Source organism: Canis lupus, chromosome 3 (assembly GCF_048164855.1).
Source record: "Canis lupus baileyi chromosome 3, mCanLup2.hap1, whole genome shotgun sequence".
NCBI lineage: Eukaryota > Metazoa > Chordata > Mammalia > Carnivora > Canidae > Canis > Canis lupus.
The window spans coordinates 59,118,694-59,145,316 of record NC_132840.1 but is presented as its reverse complement, the minus strand read 5'-3'; the positions used below and the strand labels follow the sequence as shown (position 1 = coordinate 59,145,316).

General features: G+C 39.6%; 1 protein-coding gene across 1 annotated transcript in view; it reads left to right on the top strand.

The window, feature by feature from the left end:
* TRPC6 (transient receptor potential cation channel subfamily C member 6) overlaps positions 1-26,623 on the top strand; it is a 110,992-nt gene that overhangs the window by 71,023 nt on the left and 13,346 nt on the right. Inside the window, exons 2-8 of the mRNA XM_072821713.1 lie at positions 6,503-7,277; positions 11,083-11,268; positions 13,043-13,207; positions 18,964-19,180; positions 22,676-22,909; positions 24,699-24,963; positions 26,319-26,514. Of these exons, the coding sequence (XP_072677814.1) occupies positions 6,503-7,277; positions 11,083-11,268; positions 13,043-13,207; positions 18,964-19,180; positions 22,676-22,909; positions 24,699-24,963; positions 26,319-26,514 (2,038 nt within the window). The remainder of the gene's footprint in view (positions 1-6,502; positions 7,278-11,082; positions 11,269-13,042; positions 13,208-18,963; positions 19,181-22,675; positions 22,910-24,698; positions 24,964-26,318; positions 26,515-26,623) is intronic.

The window sequence follows — 26,623 nt, the reverse complement described above, 5'->3', positions numbered from 1 at the left end:
AAAAACAGTCTCATTAGGATAAAATGACTCTTATCATTCATTCTCCTAAAGTGTTTGGCAAAATTGCCAGTTGTGTTGACTGTTAATCTCTAAATACTTAAGTTCAACTTTTCCCATGGGTTATTGTGCAGATAATAAAATGTACATCCTGGAATTTCCTTCATTTTCACCTTCTGGCTGACTGTCGGCATTTTCGGCTCCCCTGTGCCTCGTGGATACTCACATGCCCTTTACATTCACACTGCTTTAGTACAACTGTGCTTTCCCTTTAAAATTTCAAGGATTTTTGAAACAACAAATAAAAAGTTAAGCTAGATACTTAATATAAAGCTTAGTTTGTATAAGAGCAATTCCATTTGGTAAAAGCACATTATATTTGAACAGGAAATAGAGATATTACATGCTATGGACTCAAAGCACATAGTCCATCTGACTCAGAAGCTAATTTGCGTTACCAGCATTTTCAATCAAGATGGATTATTCCATCTCTCACTATCTGGGGCAACTGGCACTATCTCGCCAGCAAAAACTATCAGGAAAATGAGGTATGTAAAAACTATTGATTTTCATGACCTTATCAATATTTGAGGACCGAGGGGGCAGTGGCTAGATACATTCCTTCCTGGAACTGGTATTTATGTATTGTGATAAAACAAATTTTTAAAATACAGACAGGAAAATGTAGCTTACTAAACAGCTAATCATGTTACATGTGGCTAAATGGATGAATAAAAATTCCTAATAAATATTTTTCTTAAATAGAAGAACTGACTTTGCAAAAATATGCCCTTTAGCTGGAATGAAAATATCGCTTTTGTTGATATATTGTTTTGGGTGTCCCCCTTTCTAGTAGATGGTTTTACTAGGTTTCTTTGCAATTAATGTACAGTTCTACAACATGGCCTTATAAAATCCATTCTTGAAGGGGTAAATGTAATCTAGCAGCATCTAATATCTTTCTTGAAAGTCTTAAAATATGTATTCCTTGAAAAGTTATTTTACACGTTTTGCTTTTGCATTTGAAAGGCAGGGATTAAGCAACACCACTTGTGACAAAATACAATACATAGAACCTTTTTAGACTGCAGTTAGGGAAGGCGGGAGGCAGCAAAATATGCATTTTGTTGGGTCCCCCTACTGGCAGCCCTCCCTCTATCTCACCACCCATGCAAGAATGAGTGGTGTATGCCCACAGCATCTTCTCAGATGCCTCTATAAACATTGTATGTCTGGCTCCCCTGTAGACAGAGTGCCAAAGAAATGATGATAATCCAGGGCTTTTTATAAAAAGTGTATCTGAAATGTATGTCACTCCAGTGGATTAATATTAGTGTTTGCAATGATGAGACAGGAGATGCTTTAAAACTGAAGAAAACAGGGCAGCCCAGGCGGCTCAGTGATTTAGCGCCACCTTCAGTCCAGGGCATGATCCTGGAGACCCGGGATCAAGTCCCACTTGGGGCTCTCTGCATGGAGCCTGTTTCTCCCTCTGCCTGTGTCTCTGCCTCTCTCTCTCTCTCTGTGTGTGTCTCTCATGAATAAATAAATAAAATCTTTTTTAAAAAATGAAGAAAACATTCCCTGTGGAAACGTTTTTGCTGTTTCCTCAAAATAATGGAAGCTATAGGTATGAAAGCCATAATAGTCTAGAAGGAAACAGGACATATCTTCATGAATAGTGGCTTGCTGGGTTAGGACCTGCCATTATTCAGATCTGTAGGCATTCAAGTCATAAATCAGTATTTTAAAATTTTGGAATTAAAGATGTCGCAACTCAGAATGAACTGAGTTATAGTACCTCCGTAATAGAATACAGAATATATATACCTCAGTATATATTTAGAGGTGTTAGGTGAATGAATAACACTCTGGAAAACAGATTAAAAATTCGAATATGAGTAAAGTTACTGATAATAATTTTTCTTTCTTTAAAAAGACAAAAGCCAATCGATCACCATTGCAGTCCTTGCCTTTCTATTAGTCTTCCACCTGAATAATGGCTGAGAAGTGATAAAGCTGGTGATCTTCTTGTTCATAGAAATGCATATTCCTGTGGCCATGAGAAATAGTGAAACCCAAAATTAGGAGATTTCCACATTTGTAATTTCAGTGGACCCCAGAAAAGCCTTGGTTAGAGTAATTATTTCACCCATTCTTATGGAAGAAAAAGAACAAAACAGACTTGGTTCTTGGTCTTATTTTGTGTCTATTTTGTGCTTATTTGGTATTGTTTTAGTAGCATCAGAACTTCTTCCCCAAGTCCTCACTCCTAGTACTTTCATCTCACTTTTATTTTTTTAAAGATTTTTTTTTTTTTTACAGAGAAAGAGAGGGGGGGAGAGCATGCGAGAGAGAGAGAGAGAGAGAGAGAGAGAGAGAGAGAGCAGGCAGAGCCGCAGGCAGAGAGAGATAGAGAAGCAGACTCCCCTCTGACATGGGACTTGATCCCAGGACCTGAGCCAAAGGCAGATGCTTCACCAACAGAGCCCCTCAGGTGCCTCTCATCTTAACTGTTTTCTCTAGATTTTCTCTTTTTCGTTATCCATGTTCAGCAGACCTTCCCCTTCCCTAAGGTGTGAGGTTCCTCTGGTCCTATCACAGCAACTATGGGGGGAATGCTTGCAGGAGGCAGGACTGCAGGGGATTCTTAGAAGCCGGAAGAATGACAGAGAGAAGGGAAGGGGGTCAGAATCTCAGAAGGAAGAGGATGGATGGCTGCTTACATGACAAGTCTTGGTGGTCTCTCTGCAGTTCGACCTCAGGTAACATTCTTTACTTCAGACATAATGCTGCCCTTCTAAAGACTCACCTCCAAGAATCATCTTTTGCCAAAAGTTACATTAGCAAATTATTCTGAGGGAAAATTGCACTTTTTTAGAAAAGACTTTTGAATTAATACTTTCTTTCAATAGAAAAGAATAGCTACAAAAATCACTAGCTTTTTGAGGAAAAACTCTGATACAAAATATAGAGAATGAAATATTCATTAAAAAGCAATTTATGACACCTAGTGGTTCAGTTGGTTGGGCATCTGCTTTCAGCTCAGGTCATGATCTCCGGGTCCTTAAATTGGCCCTGCTTTGGGTTTCCTGCCTAGGGGGGAGCCTGCTTCTCCCTCTCCCTCTGCTACTCCCCTGCTTGTGCTCTCTCTCTCTCTCTCTTTCTGTTAAATAAATAAATAAATAAAATATTTTTGAAAAAGCAACTTAGAAGTAGATTCTCTGAAGTATTTGGATCTGTGTAGAGTATCACTAATGTCTCTGGATTTAGAGAAGAGAAGATAATGTGTCTTTGAAAGAAGAAAAGGTGTTCTAAAGAACAAAAAGATGTTCTTGAGAATTAAAAACATAATAGCAGAGAAAAATTTTCAAAAGATATATTAGAGGATAAAGTTAGAGAAATGTCCAGAGTATAATACAAAAGCAAACAAACAAAACTCCTAAAAAACCAAAACCAAATCAATAAAAAGAACACATGCAATTAACTGGAAAATTGGAGAGAAAAGATAAGAAAATTAAATGGTAATCCCAGAATGTCCAGCATCCAAAAGGAGTCCCAGAAACAACAGTGAGCCAGAAACAAAATTATCAGAGATGTGAGTCAAAAATATTTCTCAGAAAAAGAAAAAAAATATTTCTCAGAGAAGGACACTTTTTTTTCTAGATGAAAAGATTTACTGGGTGCACAGAATGATGGAGGAAAAGAGATTCCCTTCAATAAAAAATTATGTAATTTTAGGATAGCAGCAGCAAAGAGATATCCAGCCTCATATTTCCCAAGAGCTACTATAAAAATTAGTATCTAATAGAACAAGTCTTTCAAAATTATTTTCAACCTAGAATTCTCTACCCAGCCAAACTACGAATTAAGATTTTTGATATTACTAACTCATTTTTAGACATGCAAAACCTGAAGGAATTTTCCTCTCCTGCTCGTTTTCTCTGTCAGCTCCTAGAAGATGTGCTGTCCTGGATTACGGGAGTGAACTGAGAGGGAGGAGGATCTGGGATACACATTACATGAGGATCCATCACAAAAGTAAAGTGAAGAGAATCCTTGGGATGATGCCAAACAGAAGATCCAAGAACAACATACATTTGAATCTAGACCACAGCTGGGTCCAGGTTCATAGACACTCTTCAAGAAGCTAAAATTCAAAAAACACGTAGCACATTGGATGAATTAAATGAAGATTTAGATTGAAGGAGTGTAGAGTTTTTTGAATTAGTCATACATACACAGAACATTAAGCATATGAATACAGAAAGAGAAGTTTTAATTACTGGGTTTCGGGACACAGAGGAGTGGTGCCAGGAAAGACACATGCATGTCACAGCTTGGACCAGCACTGCATTATCCTAACATAATAGTTACACCATAACTATCCTGGAATGATATGGAGCTGTGAAACATGTTTGTATGTGTCCATGTGGGTGTGTGAGAGGAGGGAGATCGTGAAAGTGAGCTAAATGCTCAGCTTCGGTGGGTCCATAGATAATGACAAACCTGGAAAATCAGAAATCACAATATTACTAAGTAATATGGATATAAGGATTGAAATTATAAAATAATCAGTTAAATAGTTGACATTCTTACCTCTGGGGATCAGAAAGTGGGGGAAATGAAGAACATAGGGTTGCTGTTTTTTTATAACATGCTTATGGAGTCCTTAAATTGTGCATGTGCATAACTTGATAAAATTAACAAAGCAATAGCTATAGAAATCAAAATATATGTAAAAATCATTTTCTTAAGATTTAACAAAAGTTCCCTATATAGTATCTAAAGACCTACTTTAAAAATTAATGGAATTGTGGCATATGTCTAGCCATTGGCCTGGGATAACATTTTAAATTTATTTTTTATGGTTTTATTTTTAAAGATTTTATGTGTTTATTTTAGAGAAAGAGAGTAGCAGGAGGAGCAGAGGGAGAGGGACAAGCAGACTCCTTGCTGAGCACAAAACTTGATGCAGAGTTCAGTCCCATGACTCTGAGATCATGACCTGAGCTGAAATCAAGAGTCAGATGCTTAACTGACTGAGCCACCCAGGTGCCTCCCTAGACATCATTTCTTAAATTTACAAAGTTGTCTCTTTAATAAAACATCAGGCTGGTTACTTTTGAAGAGAGACCAAGGATGGTGGAAGGGTTTATTGCTGAATGAGTCTATGGAAAGCATTGGTGAATGTGTCAGCATACTCTTTGAGCTCCTTAGAGAACCATAGTCTGTTTCTGAGTGGCTGACATGTCACTACTTCTTTGGACATCACACTACCAGAGACAAGAGACTTGGTACCAAGATGGATAAGGACTCATAGAGAAACATAATTAGGCCACATTGGAGGGAAGGATCATTTATGGGGTCTTTGGACTAACTTTAATTTCTTCCTAATGGGAAATTTGTGACAGTTTTAGATGGATGGCTCTATAAACATTTATAAAGAAGGAAACATCTCTCACATCTATCATCAATCACACCTTTTCCCCTCTTGAAATTTCAGCCCCCTGTCCTCCTAACATATTCCCTCTTTGTTCTGCAGGGAAGGGCCCATGTGAGTCTGTGGTTAATGATAGTGATAAGGATTGAGTCTTAAACTATAAAACATAAAGTTATAAATCAATAAGGGAAAAAATCCCCATTGTAGCATTTGATTAAAGAAGGAATCACTCTCTCCTATCACAGAGTGAAGGCTTATCCTGAAGGCTAGCCACCTTTTTGACCACTGTCTTCATCATAGATGAATTAGTCATACATACACAGAACATTAAGCATATGAATACAGAAAGAGAAGTTTCTGATTCCAGGATCATAGAGGTGTTCTTTCCCACCTGCACTGTAATCACAATGTTCTCATTTCCAGTGATTTTTAGAACACCTCACAGAGTCCAAGTCTCAATTGTTCCCATTAATGAGACCTGTGCTGTAGCATCTGGTTGATCCCTGTGCTGGGGAAACTGTCTACTTGCACCCACTCTGTCTCACACTCCCAAAACATAACCTCCCCTGAGTCCTACACATCTTTCTGTCTTTAGCCTGTAACTTTCTCCGGGAAGCATCGTTAGATAATGCTGCTCTAGGTTTATCATGACAAACAGCTGATGACAGGCCACTGTGTTGATTCCCAATTTCTTCCCTGAGACCCTAAGATTTATCAGGGCAGGAAAGTTTCTACTTTTGTCACCATTGGTTTCCCTGGGGCTTACAGCATCTGTGATCGACACATACCCGTTAATCCCTATGTGAACAGCACAGAGAGACTATGGGAATTGCCAGTCTCCACCCCAAATGGAAACATTGAAATCTGCAAAGTGCTTGGCTTTCTTAAAGGAGAAGTTCTTGGAATCCATTAACAAACGCATCTTCATTTATATTATAGTTGGTCTAGAGCTGATGAGCAACATCTAATATACTTGAGGGTTGCATTAGATGAACAGCGGGTCATTTGGCACAGTAAAATGCTTTTAATATGATTTGTTCCAATCTTTCTATTTTATTACAGCCAGGACACCGACAGCAGACTGGCCCACCGGCGGCAGACGATTCTCCGTGAGAAGGGGAGAAGGCTAGCCAACCGGGGACCAGCATACATGTTTAATGATCGCTCAACAAGCTTATCTGTTGAGGAGGAGCGTTTTTTAGATGCTGCTGAATATGGCAACATCCCGGTGGTGAGGAAGATGTTAGAAGAATGTCTCTCACTGAACGTCAACTGTGTAGATTACATGGGCCAGAATGCCTTGCAGTTGGCAGTGGCCAATGAGCATCTGGAAATCACAGAACTTCTTCTCAAGAAAGAAAACCTGTCTCGAGTTGGGGACGCTTTGCTTCTAGCTATTAGTAAAGGTTATGTTCGGATCGTGGAAGCTATTCTCAGCCATCCAGCTTTTGCTGAAGGCAAGAGGTTAGCAACCAGCCCCAGCCAGTCGGAATTCCAGCAAGATGATTTTTATGCATATGATGAAGATGGGACACGGTTCTCTCATGATGTGACCCCAATCATTCTGGCTGCCCACTGCCAGGAATATGAAATAGTGCACACCCTCTTGCGGAAGGGTGCTCGGATTGAACGGCCTCATGATTATTTCTGCAAGTGCAGTGAATGCAACCAAAAACAGAAGCATGACTCCTTCAGCCACTCCAGATCTAGGATTAATGCCTATAAGGGCCTGGCAAGTCCAGCTTACCTATCACTGTCTAGTGAAGACCCAGTCATGACAGCTTTAGAACTTAGCAATGAGCTGGCAGTGCTGGCCAACATTGAGAAAGAGTTCAAGGTAGGTCTCTTACGTTAAGGACTTCACTCTCCAAAAGCCAGAGTCAAGGTGTATCCATATGTTTCTAGTAGGTGCAGCATCATGCTAGTTACCGTGGACAGGAAATAATTTTATATATTTTCTGAACAAACTCTTTGTTGTAATGAAAATGTAGTAAAACTTGTGATCACTGCCATTTTGAGATGGTCTACTGTAGACACTTTACATTTGTTATGTCTAATTCTTATCACAGCCTTGAGAAGATATGAGATACTTTTCAGATGAAATGGAGGCATAGAAAGGTTAATTAAGGCCCAAGACACACATCTGTTAATTGGCAAGCTGGGCTCAGAATCCAGGCATGCAGTACTCTAGAGCAGGTTCTGTCTCCTGGGGAACCATGTGTGGGTTCAAAGCATGGTGATAGGTGCCACTGAGGCCAGAAAGATGAATAAGCTGAAAGAAGTCCTGGTTTGACTGGAGAGACACATGTGCATGTAAATAGATGTGATATAGAGAGAAGTGGAAGTACTAGGTGAGCTATAGTCACTGTGCTCTGCAGTCCCAGTCTGTTCTCAGGGGAGTTACAGGTGCTATGGCATTTCAGCTGCATAGGGCAGAGTGCAAAGGATCTGGGGAGGCAGGGGAAGGAAAAGATATTTCAGAGCCAGATGACAGCAAAAGCTATAGCTTGTAGCTACAAAAGAAGTAGTCAAGGAGTCTTTTTATAGAAGATGCATGGAGAGATATGCCAGATACCTCTTGGTCCACATGGTTTGTGCTGCATTTAGAGAGGATGAAAGCCCAGATTCCCAGCCCCAGAATTTCCATCAGTCATTGCTTTTCAACTCAGAGGTTGACAGGCAAACACTCACTGCTAATTTACTGGTGTATGGTGAGAGCATGTGGCCCAAAGACATGACCCACAGTTAACTCAACCTGCCAGCTTCACATTTCCTTTCAAGGAACCAAAATCACAGTGCAGCATCTGGCTAATGAACTACTGCCAACACTCATTTCAAGTGACTTTACCTGTCAATTTCAGAGAACTTAAAATATGAAAACATTTGTAAAGGGATTCCCATAGTCTTATTCTTTCTTTCTTTTTTTAAAAAAAATTTTGTTTTGTTTTGTTTGAGAATATGTCTTGAGAATTCGTAGTGAACTGGAAACAGTTTTTTAGGTCAGGCATTAAATAGCACAAAGCTCCCATACTTTTTCAGCTTGTGAGGTTCCTACTGAACAGTACTGCCCCACACTGGAACATGCTCTCCTTTTAAATATCTAATTTCACCTGAGCCTTTTTGGAATTGTAGGGAACATCGATTTTGATCCTTACATTTTTGTCTTTTTAAAGGCTAAGGATACATCTAGGAGTTGAAGGCTAATATAAGAAAGGCTAGATGCATTGAAGTTTACCTTTAGCTGCATGGGTACTTGCAAATATCAAGGATGGGCCCGTTTTCAGATCTTGCCTTTAATGGCATAGAATAAAATAATTGTGCTTTACTGAAAGCTTGCTAAATGTTCAGCACCATGCTAAGTACATTCTACATGTGGTTTGCTTAATCTCATTTAACCTCAGTTTTCTCCTTTGTAAAATAGGAATAATAATAGCACCTACTTCATATATTGGTTTTAACCTATCTGAGATCACATGCCTGAGCAGTGGAAGATCTGTGATTTGATTGTAGGTATATTTTAGTGTAAAAGTGCAAACCAGTAGCCATTCTACTTGATAGTGGACATGGGGAACATATACACTCACACACCTCAAAATTTGTTGCCAAGATCCTAACTGACTATTGCGTGAAAAGGGTAAAGATATTTCCTTGTGACTCTGTGTATACTATCTGAGCAGATACCTGTCTGGAAGTAGCATGAGCCATTTGTCTTTGGGAATCTGTTTGCATCTGCCATTAGCAAAGTGTAGCCTATGTAGAAGTCACTAACTTGTGTTGGAAGGCCACTTGGCACAATTTACAGAGAGGAGTAAAGCACCCAAGTAGGTGCTTTATACAAATCCATATAGACTTCCCCCAGCATCTTCCTCTCCTGATTCTTCCAAGAGATCTTTCATCCTAAGCATACCAGTACTTCCAGGATGGAGGAGACAACTAGCAAAGCTGTGGCTCTGAAAGTAAACTCTGCCACTCAGGCTTTGTGACCTCAGGGGACCTTATGTTTTTCTTTTTAATTCAGTTAGCCAACCTGTAGTAAGTATATCATTAGTTGAAGAGGTCGAGTTCAGTTACATATCAGTTGCATCTAACACCCAGTGTTCATCACATCACATGCCCTCCTTCATGCCCATCCCCCTCCATCCCCTCTCCCCTCCAGTGATCCTCAGTTTCTTTCCCAGAGTTAAGAGTCTCTCATGGTTTCTCTCCCTCTCTGATGACTTCCCATTCAGTTCCCCCCCTTCTCCTATGATCCTCTGCACTGTTTCTTATATTCTTCATGAGTGAAACCCATATGATAATTGTCTTCCTCTGATTGACTTATTTCACTCAGCATAATACGCTCTAGTTCCATCCACATTGATGTAAATGGTAAGATTAGATTTTTGATATGCAAAATGGGAATAGTATTTACCCTACTTGCTTCCCAGGTCTTCAAAGATCAAAAGAAAAGCATTCTACAAAGAAAGTGGCATAATTCTAAAAGGCAAAGGGTTTGGGGCCAAACAGAATTGGATTTGAAGCCTGATTTTGATACTAAGTGGCTGGATGATCTTGGACACATTCTTAACCAAACTAAGCAAGATGATTTTGAAGATTACATGAGACAGTGGAATCCATTTGCAATGCAACAAGCTCCAGCTAATATATTTTCTTGATTCACATTGGGCTATAAATGGCCTCATTTCAATGGAAGAGAAAACACAGACCTGAATGAAGATACTAATACATAGTGTATATAACCTAGAGGTTTTTTTTAATTGAAGTATGTTATATCCCCACTCACAGTGCAGGCAAGTTCTCTTTTTTTACATTCTTGGCAACACATTATTGTCTTTTTTATTTTAGCAATTCTCACAGATGGAAGGTGGTATCTCATTGTGGCTTGCATTTTTCTGATGAATAGTGATGTTGAACATGTTTTCAAAACGTGAATTTTTGATGTTTGAATAAGATCTACACTTTCTAAATCTTCCCAACATTATATTGTAATCAGTAATAAATTACAACAAAAAGCATTTTCATTAAATTTTCTTTTCTCCAAAGAGAAGAATTTTGGTTTTCAGCCTTTATATTAGATCTTGTCTTTTGACTCTGATTTTGGTACATAAAGTTCCTCAATAACAACTTAGTAAGTAGATAAATAACATGTTTGTTTTTCTCGAGAACCTCTCTAAATGTCCTGTGTTTCTCAAGTTTACCAACACAGTTTACAAGATCTTCCAAAGATCTATCAAATATATAATATGCACTTGCCGATGAAGTCATGAACAAACATAAGAGATACGACATGTGCAAAGTAGTAAGATCTGGCTGAGGGGAAAGTTGCTCACTTTGTATTTCTTCTGAACCAACAGATGAATTTGACACAGTACATGACTTTTCGACTTTTCCATAGCTTTGATTATGTTTTAGACAAATCTCTTCTCTTTGGATAGGAAGAAAATCTTTACGGTGCTAAGATATTTCAGAAATCACTCAGCAGAACAGCAATTAAAGCACATTGAAAGAACAGTAAACCCAAGATAGAATTTTTCTGTTTTTCTCTATAAACTATCAAGTCACTGATAAATTCCACTGCATAGCATAGTAAATGTGCTACTTCTCCATTATTGTTTTGTTTTGTTTTGTTTTGTCTTTCCTAGAATGATTACAAAAAACTGTCGATGCAGTGCAAAGATTTTGTTGTTGGACTCCTTGATCTGTGCAGGAATACGGCAGAAGTGGAGGCCATCCTGAATGGGGATGTTGAAGCATGCCCCAGTGGCGGAGATCACGGTCGTCCAAATCTCAGCCGTTTAAAACTTGCCATTAAATACGAAGTAAAAAAAGTAAGGTCAGGCATGAAGCCCATGTACGCTATTTCAGTTTTTATTGGTGCGATGTAAGGATGAGGGGCTGGCATAATGCTCTCGAGCTGGGTTTCACTAACCTGCAGGTGCACGAGGGAGGTTCTTTAAGTAACCCTTAGAGCTTAGCTGTGAGTCTTTGAAATCTAGACTTGTCCAGGCAGTGATTGCCACTTTCTTGTGCTTGTCTCATGCTGTGAAAACGACTTTGTGTGTCCTGATTATCAGGTACTGGTTATATGAGAGGAACAGCAGCACTGGAGACCCAGTTTCTTTCCGTTTGTTTCTGTGTGCTGGTTTGGGACCAGTGCCCTTGATTCCTTCTGGGGTGCATCTGAATCCCTCCAACACTCTCTGGGGACCACTTTCAGTCTCTGCCTTCATGTCATGCCCTCCATTCTTAATTGCTTTCTTAGATTAGGTATCTTTTTAAAAAAACACAAAAGTTTTTAAGGACAGTTTCTATTAAACTAGTCTATATAAGAAAGAGTCTAATAAAACTTACCATACATGCTTATGGCAAGTTTTCAAGCAGTATAGACATGCCACCTTTCTCTTTCCCCAATTCTTTTTTTTTTTTTAAAGATTTTACTTTTAAGTAATCTGTACACCCAATGTGGGATTGAACTCACAACCTCAAGATCGAGAGTGGCAAGCTCCAGGGACTGAGCCAGCAGAAGCCCCTCTATATTCCCAATTCTTAGTGGAGAGTAGTTAAGCACTATTATATTCCTCTCCACAAATTTACATCTTGGATATCTTCACATTTCAGTAAATAAACATCCATCTCATCTTTTCAAAAGCTGTTTGTATATTATTATTTCATTTAATCAGCTTGCTATTTAAGAGTGTTTATTATTTTCTTCAGGTTTTCATTAATTCAAAATATTTGCTAAGTTTCCCTTCAAAAAAAGTGTACTGGTGTATATACATGCCACTGGTATACCAGAGGACTTATTTTTTTCTATTCACAATGGGTGTTATTAAATCTTACCATTCAGAGAAGATAAACATTGTATCATGTTTTAATTATCTTCAAGGTTAACCATCATTAACCATTTGTATTTCTTTTATCTCACCTTTCAATATTTTTAAATCAATTTTTATTTTGCACTGTTGCTTTTTGTATATTAAATAATGTTGCCTTCTGTCATATGTGGTGTTCACTTATAAAAAATAAATATGCTAGAATAAAAATTGGGGAAAATAACAAGTAAAATTTAATTATAAAGTTTTCTTAATTGTAAGAGTTTATGGCACAGGAATAAAAATGTATCAGTGGAATAGAAGAGGCAGCCTAAGCACAGGCCCATATACAAATGGGAGTCAGTGGGTATAGCATTGTGGGTCAGTGCAGAAAAGGTGGCATGCTTTTTTAAAAAAAGTATTTAAATATCTGGCCAGTAGAGTCTTTACATCACTCTTTCAAGATGGAGAAAAACATATGAGTCCTTGGCAAAGAACTGATTAATCTTTTTATAATATTAAATTTCAGAAATTTTTCTATGCTGTCAAAGAAAGACCATTAGTAGTAAAGGAAGAGTTTGATAAATGGGAATCTTCAAATTTATATAATACATATTAGAACCTCCTGCCACGTTGCTTGATGCCTGTCAACTAGATGTTTAATGTTTGTCCTGTAATTCAAACAATATTTTTCATGGAAAACCCCAGAACAAAATATTAAAACACAAGAAAGGAGTTTATGAACTTTTCTTTGATCAAGCTATTAAATGTTTTCTCATTTCCCTGCTAGTTTGTAGCTCATCCAAACTGTCAGCAGCAGCTTCTGTCCATATGGTATGAGAACCTGTCTGGCTTACGGCAGCAGACCATGGCGGTGAAGTTTCTTGTGGTCCTCGCAGTGGCGGTCGGATTGCCCTTCCTGGCTCTCATTTACTGGTTCGCTCCATGTAGCAAGGTACGTCTGCAGAGCCCGGACCTGAATAGTGTCCTGGAAGTCTGCAGAGCCATATATCTAGAGCCAGTGAATCAGGGAAAATTCTGTTTCCCAGATGAACATTTCATGGAAGTCACAGTTGGTTTAAATAATATTATTGTTCTTAGTATTACAAAAATAATATTAATTTGCTATAGGAGATAGAAGGGAAAATGGATAGAGAATTAACCTGTTATACCACCACTACTGAGCTGAGAAAGAAGACTAGTTACTGTGTTAGTATATTTCCTTTCAATCCCCACTAGAGGCGTGTCTTTTCATATATTTTTATAAATTTAATGAGGTCATAGTATGCATTGAACAGATATTTTAAATATAATACTAAAATATAATTTTTTTGTCCTTTATTCCTCCTCAGGCAAAGTCCGAGATACTAGTTCTTTTTTGTGTGTATTTATTTTAGTCAATTTGACCAGATAAATCTCAATTTAAATAAAGAACAACCATGTAAATACTAATGTGATGCTCATTTCAGTGAAGAATATTTATTTTAGGGACAAAGAACACTGCGATGGGACAGCAAAGATAGTCTGTCAGCAAAATCCATCTGCTCAGACTTTGGTGGAGATACTATGTTCAAAGGGCCCAGCCTTTCATTAGTGTGACAGCACAAGTCTGAACTATGTTGACCTGTCACTCTTCACAGGCACAGAATTCTATCTGTCTTGCATTGCCAGCAATCTCATTCTTCATGTTTTTGAAGCCACATTTCTGGACTGTGTAAGTCTCAATTCTGAGAGTCAAACTGAAATAACTCTGAAACGATGTGGCTAAAATGTCTGCTGGACCACCCGGGTGCTGTGTACAAACACCAGTCAAATACTTGCTGTTCTTTATGCAGGCAGGACTCATCTTCAAACATTTGTAGCACATGGATGCAAACACATGAGTCACCATAAGCAACATATTGTCTTCTTTTCACTTAGTCACATATTTGATGGGATTTGAAGGGACCTTTCTAAGTGGACTTGAGCCCCAGTGGAGCCAGGCTTCCTCATAGAGGGAAAGACATAGTCCCCTGCAGGGGCAATGATGGGAACTGCTGGAAACTCAGGGTTTTTTCCTGAAGGCAAAATCTGTCATCATAGGAGTTTTTTTCCCTTAAAATATATAAGGCCCTCATATTGAGCTTCTAGAAGTAAAACAGAAAAGGTAAAAATAGTGAGATTTAGTAGATTTAGAAATTAGTAGTGTTTTTTTTCTAGAAAGTTATAATTTTTCTTTTCTTCTCTTTGTCATAGAAATGACAGATTTCTCATTGAAACAAAAATCCAGAATTATCCTTACTAGCACACAGGTCACATCCACGTGCATAGGTACTCCCTTCCTACCTTACTGCTCCCAAGTCTTCAGAGATTTAGCTGAATTGAGTAGCCAGGGCGGGAGTGTTCTGAATTATCCTGGTTTCCTGATGACTCTGTGATCAAACTGTAGTATCTTTCCAAACTGAATGATTGTCCTTTTCCATATCCAGGGAGTTCAGAAGCATGATGACTTCCAGAGTGCTTGGTGTTTGACAACACTTTTTTTTTTTTTTTTGACAACACTATTTTTGACAGTCCTTAGAGTTTCTTAGATTTTGACTGAATCCTAATTAACCTAATTTCCTTTACTATTTCTTCTTTCCTGGTCATGTTTCTTTCCTTGCATCTGTTTTCCATTCTCGTTTATGAACCCTGAGGCAAATAATTAAATTAAAAGGACACTGTCAAGGTATTTTTGTTTTTATTTAAAATCTATTTTATTACCTGTTATTTAGCTTTTGAAGTATGATGATAAAATTGACCTTCACAATTTTTCCCTTAGCAATGAACATAAACACTATTTACAGGTTATAGAGGAATATTGCTTAAAAGCTATATTGATGTTTTTATTTAAAATACTATTTTAAGTGAAAGAGATTATAGGGAAAAGGAGAGAAAATGAGTGGGAAATATCAGAGATGGTGACAGAACATGAGACTCCTAACTCTGGGAAACGAACAAGGGGTAATGGAAGGGGAGGTGGGGGAGGGATGGGGTGACTGGGTGACAGGCACTGAGGGGGGCACTTGATGGGATGAGCACTGGGTGTTATGCTATATGTTGGCAAATCGAACTTCAGTAAAAAAATATACAAAAAAAGAAAATAAAATACTATTTTAAATACTAGGGGAGTCTGGGTGGCTCCACTTGGTTAGGCATATGACTCTGGATTTCAGCTCAGGTCATGATCTCAGGGTTCTAGTTCAAGCCCCTAGCTAGGCTCCATGCTGAGTGTGGAGCCTACTTAAAAAAAAAAAAAAAAAAAAAAAAACTACTTTGAATACTAAAAAATTTCTGACACATCCATAAGAATTAAGCCAGATCAGATTGCAGGCCTGTATACCTTGACAAAGTCCCTATTTCCATGTAAAGTTGGTTTTCTTTCCTCAAGTCTGCTTCCTTCTAGCAGAAAGTTTTTTTCTTTACTTGTTTCCTTTGTCCACCATAACCCAAATATGTTTTATGCTCATTACAATAAAAATAGGTCATGCTGTGATTTCAAGCCATTTTAGCTTAAGCTAACTTCAACTTTTAAAAAAAATTTATTTAAATTCAATTCAATTGAATCGATTGAATTTATTCAATTGTGTCAGAGGTAGCGGTCAGTGATTCTTAAGTTGCATGAAGAGCACATGCATGTGCTCTTCCCACATCCCAGTGCTCATCACATGGTGTGCCCTCCCTCTTGGTAATCCCCCAGTCACCCCCTCCCCCACCCCAGAGACCTTCAGTTGGTTTCCTAGAGTTCAGAATCTCTCATGTTTTGTCTCCATGCTTTCATTGTATTTTATTTTTTCCTCTCTTCCCCTATGATCTTCTGTTTTGTTTCTTAAATTCCATATATTAGTGAAATCATGTGGTATTTGTCTTTCTCTGATTTATTTTGCTTACCATGGAATATTACTCAGCCATCAAAAAGAATGAATTCTTGCCATTTGCAATCATGTGGATGAACTGGAGGGTATTATGCTGAGTGAAATAAGTCAGTCAGAGATTGCTTCCACCTTTCCTGTTCCTATTGGTATTTGGCAGTTAGGTATTTAGTCATCATTAAATACTTGAAGAAAGTATAATATATAATCTCCAAAGCCAAGTATTTCTTTCAACACTTAACATCAAAATTTTGTCAGGCCCATTAATTATTTACCTTGTTCAATTGGTAAGTCCCCTTATTTACAGTCATTTTTATTATTTTTTTAATTTTTTTAAAGAATTTTATTTATTTATTCATGAGAGACACACACACAGAGAGAGGCAGAGACACAGGCAGAGGGAGAGGGAGAAGCAGGCTCCATGCAGGGAGCCTGACGTGGGACTCGATCCAGGCTCTCCAGGATCACACCCCGGGCTTCAAGCGGCGCTACACCGCTGCGCCACCGGGGCTGCCCTACAGTCATTTTTTTTTTTAGAAATTTGTTTATATCCCAGCATACATGGACGACAGATTTTACTAAAATGCATAACTCACTTCAATTCCTAAAGTCCACTGAATGGTGCCAAAACCTCCCTTAGTTTAAAGAGGAACACAACTCTCAATAATTTGTAGTAAGACATAGAGGTGTATGGAGGTGCCTGGGTGGTGTGATCAGGTGGGTTTCAGACTCTGTTTTCAACTCAGGTTGTGATCTTGAGGTCCTGGGTTGGAGCCCCGTGTCTGCTCCGTGCTCAGAGGGGAGTCTACTGGAGATCATCTCTCTCTCCGTCTGCCCCTCCTGCTCATGCACTCTCTCAGATAAACAAACAAACAAATAAATCTTTAAAAAAGAGAGAGATGGGGCAGCCTGTGTGGCTCAGCAGTTTAGCGCTGCCTTCTGCCCAGTGCCTGATCCTGGGGACTCGGGATCGAATCCCAGGTCGGCTTCCTGCATGGAGCCTGCGTCTCTGCCTCTCTCTCTCTCTGTGTCTCTCATGAGTAAATAAATAAAATCTTTAAAAAGGAGAGAGGAGAGACTAGACTAGGATTAATTTCAGCTTTAGCATCTATGATTTTGAAAAACATAGACGAGTAAGGTTTCTAGGAACAGAGAACTTGATTGCATCCCTTCCATTGTAATGTTAAGCTTTTTTCAGTATTAAAAGAACCTTTTGGGACCCCTGGGTGGTTCAGCGGTTTAGCGCCTGCCTTGAGCCCAGGGCATGATCCCCGTGTTCTGGGATCAAGTCCCACCTCAGGCTCCCTTCATGAAGCCTGTGTCTCTGCCTGTGTGTGTGTGTGTCTGTGTCTCTCATTAATAAATAAGTAAAATCTTAAAGATAAATAAATAAAAGAACCTTTTTTCCCTCAAAGAATTGACATATCTCTGTACTTTAAGGAGAATAATATGAAATTATTTGTAAACCAAATAGAATCATTAACTCTGAAACAAGAAGTCCTGCTTTCAGATTCCAGCTCTACCACTTAAGGAGCTGTGTGACTTTTAGGCTGGTTTCTGGATCTTAGGATCCTCAAATTCTTCATCAGCAACACAGAGTCTTAGGGGCACCTCCCCTTAGACTGTTGTCATGGACATGAGCGAACAGAGTAAAGCACTGAAACTATTACTTTCTGGCTAAGTGTTGATGGGTTATTAATTTACACATTTTTCTGTAATAATAAATTCAATTGAAAATCTGTTAAAAGCAATGAAGCCCCCTTCCAAGAAGAAATCTAATCTGCACATATATGCTGAGTCATTCACTATTTCAGGGGATGTATGGATCCCCTGAGACTCATCCTGGACACACTGTCCCTCTGCCCACCTAAGACTTGTGCATCTCTGATGGAAACTAATCCTGTACAACAGAAGCAAAAGAGCTTTTATTGTTTCCATATTTCACATGAAGAATATGATTTCCCCATAACTCAGGAAATTTACTCATTGCCATTCAGCTAATGAGAGAATGACTCTGGAACCTGAAGTTATAATGTTGGACTTTAAATCCAGTGTCATTTCAGGATGTTGTTCCCAATACGCTATGGGAACTGCCTGTCGTCCTGTCCTCAGTTGGGGGTTCTGTCTGTGGTGCTCGTGACTCTACTCCATCAACCTGAACACCAGCACAGCCACATCAGGTGCACCTGTGTCTGTGACACATGTGTGAGGACAGCAGGCAGAGCAAACACGGATCTAGGATCTTTACATGGCAAATGGATTCAGTTCCATATTTTCTTTTTTTTTTAAGATTTATTTATTTATTTATGAGAGAGAGAGAGAGAGGCAGAGACACAGGCAGAGGGAGAAGGAGGCTCCATGCCGGGAGCCCGACACGGGACTCAATCCCGGGACTCCAGGATTGCGCCCTGGGCCAAAGGCAGGTGCTAAACTGCTGAGCCACCCAGGGATCCCCAGTTCCACATTTTCATCCACTAAATTAGTTTGGCTTTTATGATTAGTGATGGCACTATACTTTGCCTTTTGTCATAAAATACTATTTTGTCAATGTTATATAATATTTTAAGAATTTAAGTATCATTTAACAGAAAAGTTAACTTATTTAATTGTAAGTCCAGAATATCAGCAAGTGTAGATGAGGGATATGACCAAAATTTTAAGACAGCATAAAGAATTATTATTCTTTCATTAGTTATATAAATATACATAATTATCTTGGAGAACACCGGAGTACACAGGTATTTATTACTGTGTATATGCGTGTGTTTTGCAAAGTAGACAAACCAGAGTTAAGATTTTCTTTCGGTGTGTGTTGTGGCAGATGGGGAAGATCATGCGCGGACCCTTCATGAAATTTGTGGCACATGCTGCCTCCTTTACCATTTTTCTGGGACTGCTGGTCATGAATGCAGCTGACAGATTTGAAGGCACCAAACTCCTTCCTAATGAAACCAGCACGGATAACGCAAGACAGCTGTTCAGGATGAAAACATCCTGTTTCTCATGGATGGAGATGCTCATTATATCCTGGGTAATAGGTAAAGACTGAGATGCTGTCCTCATTTGTGTGTGTGTGTGTGGCCTGAGCAGTTGGGCTGACTGACCCTGATTCCTTCACGCAACACTTACACAGATGCATCCAGGTGATGTGGCTCACCGCACACCAGGATTTTCCCTCTGTTTCTCCCCTCCCCCCTTTTTTTCCTTTTTTCTCCCTCTGTTTCTTAAGTGTACTTATCTTGGGTTCAGTATCAGGTGCATGGTCTTCTCACACACCACCTGTTTTTTAAGTTTCCAAGAAAAACCTGGAAGAAAACAGTACAATAGTATTAATCAAATCTGGCTGATGATGAAGTACTGCTATTCATATTTTGGGAGAGCTGAGATTTCTGATTTAAAGGCAACCACATGATTTTATGTTGAGATTTACTGGGAATAGAGCTATTAGTCACTCCCATTTACTGAACAGCTATTACGTGCAGAACTGTTCAAAGCACTTTACAGACATCAAACACACAATCTCTCTGAGTCGTAGTTCTGTAATCTGTAGCCTGACTCGAACACGTATTTTACAGTGTTTATCTGAGGACTGAGTAATTTGCTTTAGATCCCCCGTATAGTGGGTAAAGCAGAGAGCATGCAGGCTGTTTGTCTTCAGAATCAATCATGCACATGGCTTGTCCTTAAATATAATGCAAATGTGAAAGGTATTTCAATGAGATGTTTGTGCATTCACAAACATGAATTCAATAGCCAGGTGGTGCCTTAGTTAAGGAAGGAGGGCACCCAGGTAAGTGCCCAGAGCCCCTGCAGTAATGGGAGTTCAGTGTGGTCAAGGTCAGTCAGTACATCCATCACTGACAGATACTGTAGCTGAGGTGCTGTTAGGATCACATGAACATGCACAGAGTAGGCATCTAAGTCTGAGTGAGGTGGAATATAGAAGGGGCAGAGGCCACCTCCCTGGACAGACCTTCCAGCTCAGACTTGGAAATAAGGCAAAGTCCGCAGACCTAGAGTTTTGGGGAGAAAGGATGCTAGGAGGCCTGGAAACCCTGCCAGTGGAACTGTGGAGCTGGGATGGCACCTGGCACACTTGAAATGTCAGGAGGTGGCACTGCTCCAGCACAGGGACCTTGGAGTGTGGATGGGTGGTGGCCACATGGCCCCAGCGGCTTTCAGCATTAGGTACCAGTGTCAGCACATCTTAGCAAGGTCACAGCAGCTGAGAGGTGGTGAGTGCAGAGGCCTAGACCTGACCTCAGCCTCCCTAGCATCTAGGGAAGGGTGGGTGTGAGGGTAGGCCTCCAGGAAAGCCGGTGCTCTGCATGTAGGGAGGGAGCCTGTGGGCCCCACCTGGGATTACTGGGTGGTGGCTTCACTTCTCTGACAGTGGAGCAGAGAGACTGTCATGCTCATGCTCAACCCCACCCAGGAGAATGAGAAGCTGAAGAGTAGGTCTGAGCTGTGGTTGGCTTTGAAGCGCCCATGGGATTTCCAGGGGAAGATGTCCAGTAAATACTAGAGCTCATAGCAAAAGGGAGAAACAGGGTGGGGGCTCAGCGTGCAAACTGCATCCCCAGGGTGTAATATACCTTAGATAAAGGAGAGTTTGATTTGTCACTATTTCTTTTCTAAATTTATTTGACATTGACCAGGTAATTTATAAGAAATAAATTACATTTCACTTTGAGCCTTTGATTTAAACTAAGAATAGTCATTTGGACATTGCCGTAAACTAACTGCTTATGTATGTGTGTTAGTATATATAAAGTACATAACAGTGCTTTGCACATAGGGAATGTTCCATAGATTTCAAATAATTATGATTATTATTAAAGTTTTCACTAAGAGTTCATATGTTACTTTTAAGGGCACCTGGTTGGGTTAGTTTGTTAAGTGTCCAGCTCAGGTTGTTTTTTTTTTTTTAAGATTTTATTTATTTATTTGAGACAGAAAGAGAGCACATGAGCAGGGGGGAGGGGTGGAGGGAGAAGGAGAAGCAGAACTCTGCACACCCTCCACATGGGGCTCTATCCTAGGACCCTGGGATCATGACCTGAGCAGAAAGCAAACACTTTATCAACTAAGCCCCCCAGTCACCCTGACATTTTGGTTAACATGTTTAGATTTTATTTTTTTTATTTTTTTTATTTGTTATTTATTCATGACAGAGAGAGAGAGAAAGAGAGAGAGAGGGAGAGAGAGAGAGAGAGAGAGGCAGAGAGAGAGAGAGAGAGGCAGAGATACAGGCAGAGGGAGAAGCAGGCTCCATGCAGGGAACCCGACGTGGGACTGGATCCCCGGTCTCCAGGATCACACCCCGGGCTGAAGGTGGCACTAAACCGCTGAGCTACCAGTGCTGCCCTGGTTAACATGTTTAAGTGTTTATCCATAAATGTTTTCCATGAGCTTTCATCCACATCTTCCAAAAGGCTTGTGCAGAGACAAGATTAAATGCACAACAGTTTTGCTGTGGGGGGTTTAAGGGGGTTTCACGTGACCAGACATGAGGAGGTTTCTGAGGCTGCAAGGGCCATCAGGCTGGGATGCAGGTCTGATCCCAAGGGAAGCGGACAGGGAAGGAAGGTGGAAGAGAAGCATCCCAGATCTCCATTTAGCTATCACAGAAGCCCAGTGTCTCCCAAGCATGGGGGCCCCTGGGCACCAGTGGGAAACAGCCCATGGGAAGTATGGCCTCATGCCCATAGTGTCTAGAAGTGATTGCTGAACCCCAAGGACAATTAAATTTCTGTAGTTGGAGATATGTGAGGTCCATCCTTGTGTCCACTACCCCAGAGTCATTAGAATATCATATTAAATGGCTGCAAATACTCCATCGTGGGAGTCCCATCATGGCGTCCATCCTGAGGGTGTGAGTGTGGCTGTGTTTGTATGTTCTGGTTATTATGAAGAAGGCTAAAATGAACACCTTTTTGTTGTTGTTGTTGTTGTTGCTGCTGCTGCTGCTGCTGCTTCAAGCAGGCTCCATGCCCAGTGCAGAGCCCAGTGCAAGGCCCAAAGTCATAGGCCCTAAGACTGAGACCTGAGCTGAGATCAAGAGCTAAAATCATCATATCTTACCTGTCCAGGTGCCCCTAAACATCTTTTAAATACCTTATATGTATAGAATCAGTGGATTAAAGACTGTTATTTGATGGGACACCCGGGTGGCTCAGTTGGTTAAGTGTCCAACTCTTGATATCATCTCAGTTCTTATCTCAGGGTTGTGAGTTCAAGCCCCACATTGGGCTCCGTGTTGGGCATGCGGCCTACTGAAGATATTTTTTAAAAAATAAAGATTGTTGTTTGAGCACTCTTGAGCTTTGTCAATTGCCTTCAGGTGATACACTGATATGGCTGGACTGGGATTTGTGGGGACACAGGAATTATTGTTGGAATGGTGGGATGTAGCCAGACTTTGAAGAATTTTGAATGTCAGGCTGAGACCTTTCAAACTTACTTTGTTTTATTGGAGAGCTAAGGCTGGAATGAAATTAAATTGAATCTATTTTAATCCTTTTCTAATGCAGGCATGATATGGGCCGAATGTAAAGAAATTTGGACAGAAGGCCCCAAGGAATATTTATTTGAGTTGTGGAATATGCTTGACTTTGGTATGTTAGCGATCTTTGCAGCTTCATTCATTGCAAGATTCATGGCATTTTGGCATGCTTCCAAAGCCCAGCACATCATTGACACAAATGATACTCTAAAGGACTTGACCAAAGTCACATTGGGAGACAATGTGAAATACTACAATTTGGGTAAGTTTATAGTGCACTGTCAATGCAAGTTAATAAAAATGCAGAGTTTTCTGCTAAGAGTCAATAGGAGTTTGATTAGTACTCAGTTTGGAAGCATCTGTGTCTGAAAAAGCATGCTCTCTGCGCCTGCCTTTGTCTTTCTACTGGCTGGAAACCTGTAACTTTCTCTTTTGGACCAGTTGGCAAACCACGATTGGGAATGCCTGTCTTATGTCTTAGATTTATTGTTTTTCTTTGTATCTATTAAAAACACATTTGAGTGGTATACATTTGAGTACCACTTATGTTTAAGACAGTAAAATCTGTGACAGCAGGGGAAATGCGGGATCCCTGGGTTGCTCCTGATAAGACTCAGTGCTGCTCCCCAGCCAGGCTTTGAACTGGGTGGGAAACCAAACAGAAAGCTGTGAAGGCCAGATCCCTGCCTCTAATGCTAATCAAGTTCATAGTGGATGACCTAGTTCTGAGTCTCTTAGCCAAAGGGCTCCATAATGAGGCAGATGTGTCCCTGGGTTTGTAGACAGTGGTGGACAGGGCAGTCCTCCCCACGGCGGGCATGGCAGCAAGTGCCCGATGGGGTGAGGTACCTTCACGGAGAAGCAGATGAGGAGGATTCTCAGAAGGTGGATAGAGCTGAAACCAGTACACTCAGTTATCACTCTCTCAGGGTAGCTGCTAGGGGAGGCATTCCACCTCCAGGAGGAAGGGAAGTCAGGAGGGAGACAGGCTCTGTGGGTGCTGAGGGAACATCCCTCCTTGAGGAAACCTGGGGCGGGGAAGACAGATCCCTTTTGAATATTTATTTCAAACATCCTGCTAAGAAATCAGTTAACATCAGACTGACATCTCTGTGGGTTTATTGACGATATCACACAGTGATCTCTTTATTAGTATTTTTAAAAACATCTATTTTAATGTTTAACACTTTTTTAATATACAGAATTTTTAAAAGTCACAGCTATTTATACATTGTACTCATAGACTCACTATAAACCAGGAAACTGCTTTTACTAGTTTCTTGTATCTGTTCCTCATTTAACTTCCTAACAAGTAAGCAAAAACAAATAAGCAAATATAATCCTATTTTTCCTCTTTCTTACACATTGTTTTGCATTTCTCTTCATAATGGTTTCTTAATTGAGTTTTGATGGCCTAATATAATAATGCCAGGAAAATGAAAAAATGAATACTTGCCACATTTTTATGATTAAAATAGATTTATCTGGGCAACCAATAAAAATTGCTTCTAGTAAGTTGAAATAACTGCAAGTATTTTGCACGCCCTAAATTACATTTTAGTGTAATTATAAGTTTAAGGGTAAATAATAAATGCTAATTGTATAATGCCAAGCAAGTTCTAAACACTGAATATGTTGGCTTATTGACTTTGCAAGTGAAAAAGGGAGGAGTGATATTATCTCACTTTTAAAGATGAGAAAATAAAATGAAGAGAAGTTAAATAATCTGCACTAGTTCTTACACACACACACACACGTATATGCACACACGTGCACACACAGGAATTTTTGCAGATACCGAGTCCCTAGTTTGAACTCTTAACCATTATGCTACATTCTTATGGAAAATTGCCAGCAAACCAGGAGGGTCCTGGTTCTTAATATATTCAGAAGCTTCCATATGCCTGGTCCTTAAAGAAGCCCTTGAAGATCACAGATTTCCAACAGACATTTGATTGTTAATGTGATTATATTTCTTTTGCAGAAAAGAAGTTACCTCAGTAAACAACTTAGAGACATTCATGGTAACTCGTGTCTTTCCTCTTTCCTAGCCAGGATCAAGTGGGACCCCTCTGATCCTCAGATCATATCTGAAGGTCTTTATGCAATTGCTGTAGTTCTGAGTTTCTCAAGAATAGCTTATATCTTACCAGCCAATGAAAGTTTTGGGCCTCTGCAGATATCACTCGGGAGAACAGTGAAGGATATCTTCAAGTTCATGGTCATATTCATCATGGTCTTTGTGGCCTTCATGATTGGAATGTTCAACCTCTACTCCTACTACATTGGCGCAAAACAGAATGAAGCTTTCACAACGTATGTGATCTCAGATGATCTGATGGTGGAGATTGCAGATTAAATAAATGTTAGCTTAACAGTGTTCATCTATGTCCATGGGCTGGATAATGTTTTGGCGAAGACTTCATCTCCAGTTTCTCTTTAGCAGAACGAGAGGATTTTTAAATGAATTGGGAGAACTTGAAAACATAGGCACCTCCTGATATAAAGTAATAATAGCTAACATTTTTAGCACCAGTTATTCTGGTAAAATACCTCACTCACATCATTTTATTATCTCTCTTACACAAAAAGAAGAAACTGAAGTTCAAAAAAACTTAAATAACTTGCTGGATGTTGCATAGCAGCTAGTGTTACAGAAAAGCTGTGCCATGAGCCCTGGTCCTGGACTCCAGCCTCTCTTCTGCTTGTTAGGGTTCCTGGGGCTTTTGTCCAGTTTGTCAGATCTTATCATTGAGAAGATCTAGGTTTTAAGTAGTGACAAGTGTTTTGACTTAGGTTTTCCATAGACACAAGTGTTTTTTATGTAGTATGTTTAGAATAGATAACTCAAATTTAGGTTGTCCACCTTACAATGAGAAACATTGACTGAAGCATAAACTACGTTAACCAGTCTCATAAAGTGCAGTTTATCAAAGAAATGAAACCAGCTCGGTTAAGCAGAGGGGCTTAGCTTTGGTCAATAATTATGCATAAAGCATTGAAATTCCTACCTAAGACTTGTCAGTGATTTAGATAATAGTGTCTATGTGTATAATTGCCATATTTTCCTTAAGACACACACTATTATTATTTATTTATTGGATACAAGTAGAAGTATAGATGAGCAGAAAGCCTAAAAGGACTCTAACAAATTGTGTTGTTTTTTTTTAAGATTTTATTTATTTATTCAAGAGAGACACAGAGAGACAGAGACACAGACAGAGGGAGAGGCAGGCTCCCTGCGGGGAGCCTGATGCAGAACTCAATCCCAGCACCTCAGGATCACGCACAGAGCCGAAGGCAGATGCTCAACCACTGAGCCACCCAGGCGTCCCACAAATTGTGTTATTTTTATTAAATAATACACTTAACACTTCCATTGCCAAGGCTACGGATTATGAAAATGTTGCTACCTGTGGTTATCAAGTTGTTGATAGCATTTATTAAGTGCTTATTATGTGCCAGATACTGAGCTTAGTGCTTCATCCCTGCAACCATCCAGGAAATAAAACTTACTGTACCCATTTTACAGAAAATAGGTTTAGAAAAGTAAAGAATTTTCTCATGAATATCTAGTTATTTGCAAAGATACTAAATCAACTCAATTCTATTATGGGATGATAGTCATTTATACACTTCATTATTTACTTTCTCTCTTTATTTTCTCCCAGAGTTGAGGAGAGTTTTAAGACACTGTTCTGGGCTATATTTGGACTTTCTGAAGTGAAATCAGTGGTCATCAACTATAATCACAAGTTCATTGAAAACATCGGTTATGTTCTTTATGGAGTCTATAATGTCACAATGGTCATTGTTTTGCTAAATATGCTGATTGCAATGATCAACAGTTCATTCCAGGAAATTGAGGTATGATTTCCGTACATTTGTGTACTCGTGATGACATGAACAGTTGTGTACTCCATGATGACACGTGCAGTTGTGTACTCCATTATGATGTGAACATGTGTGTACTCCT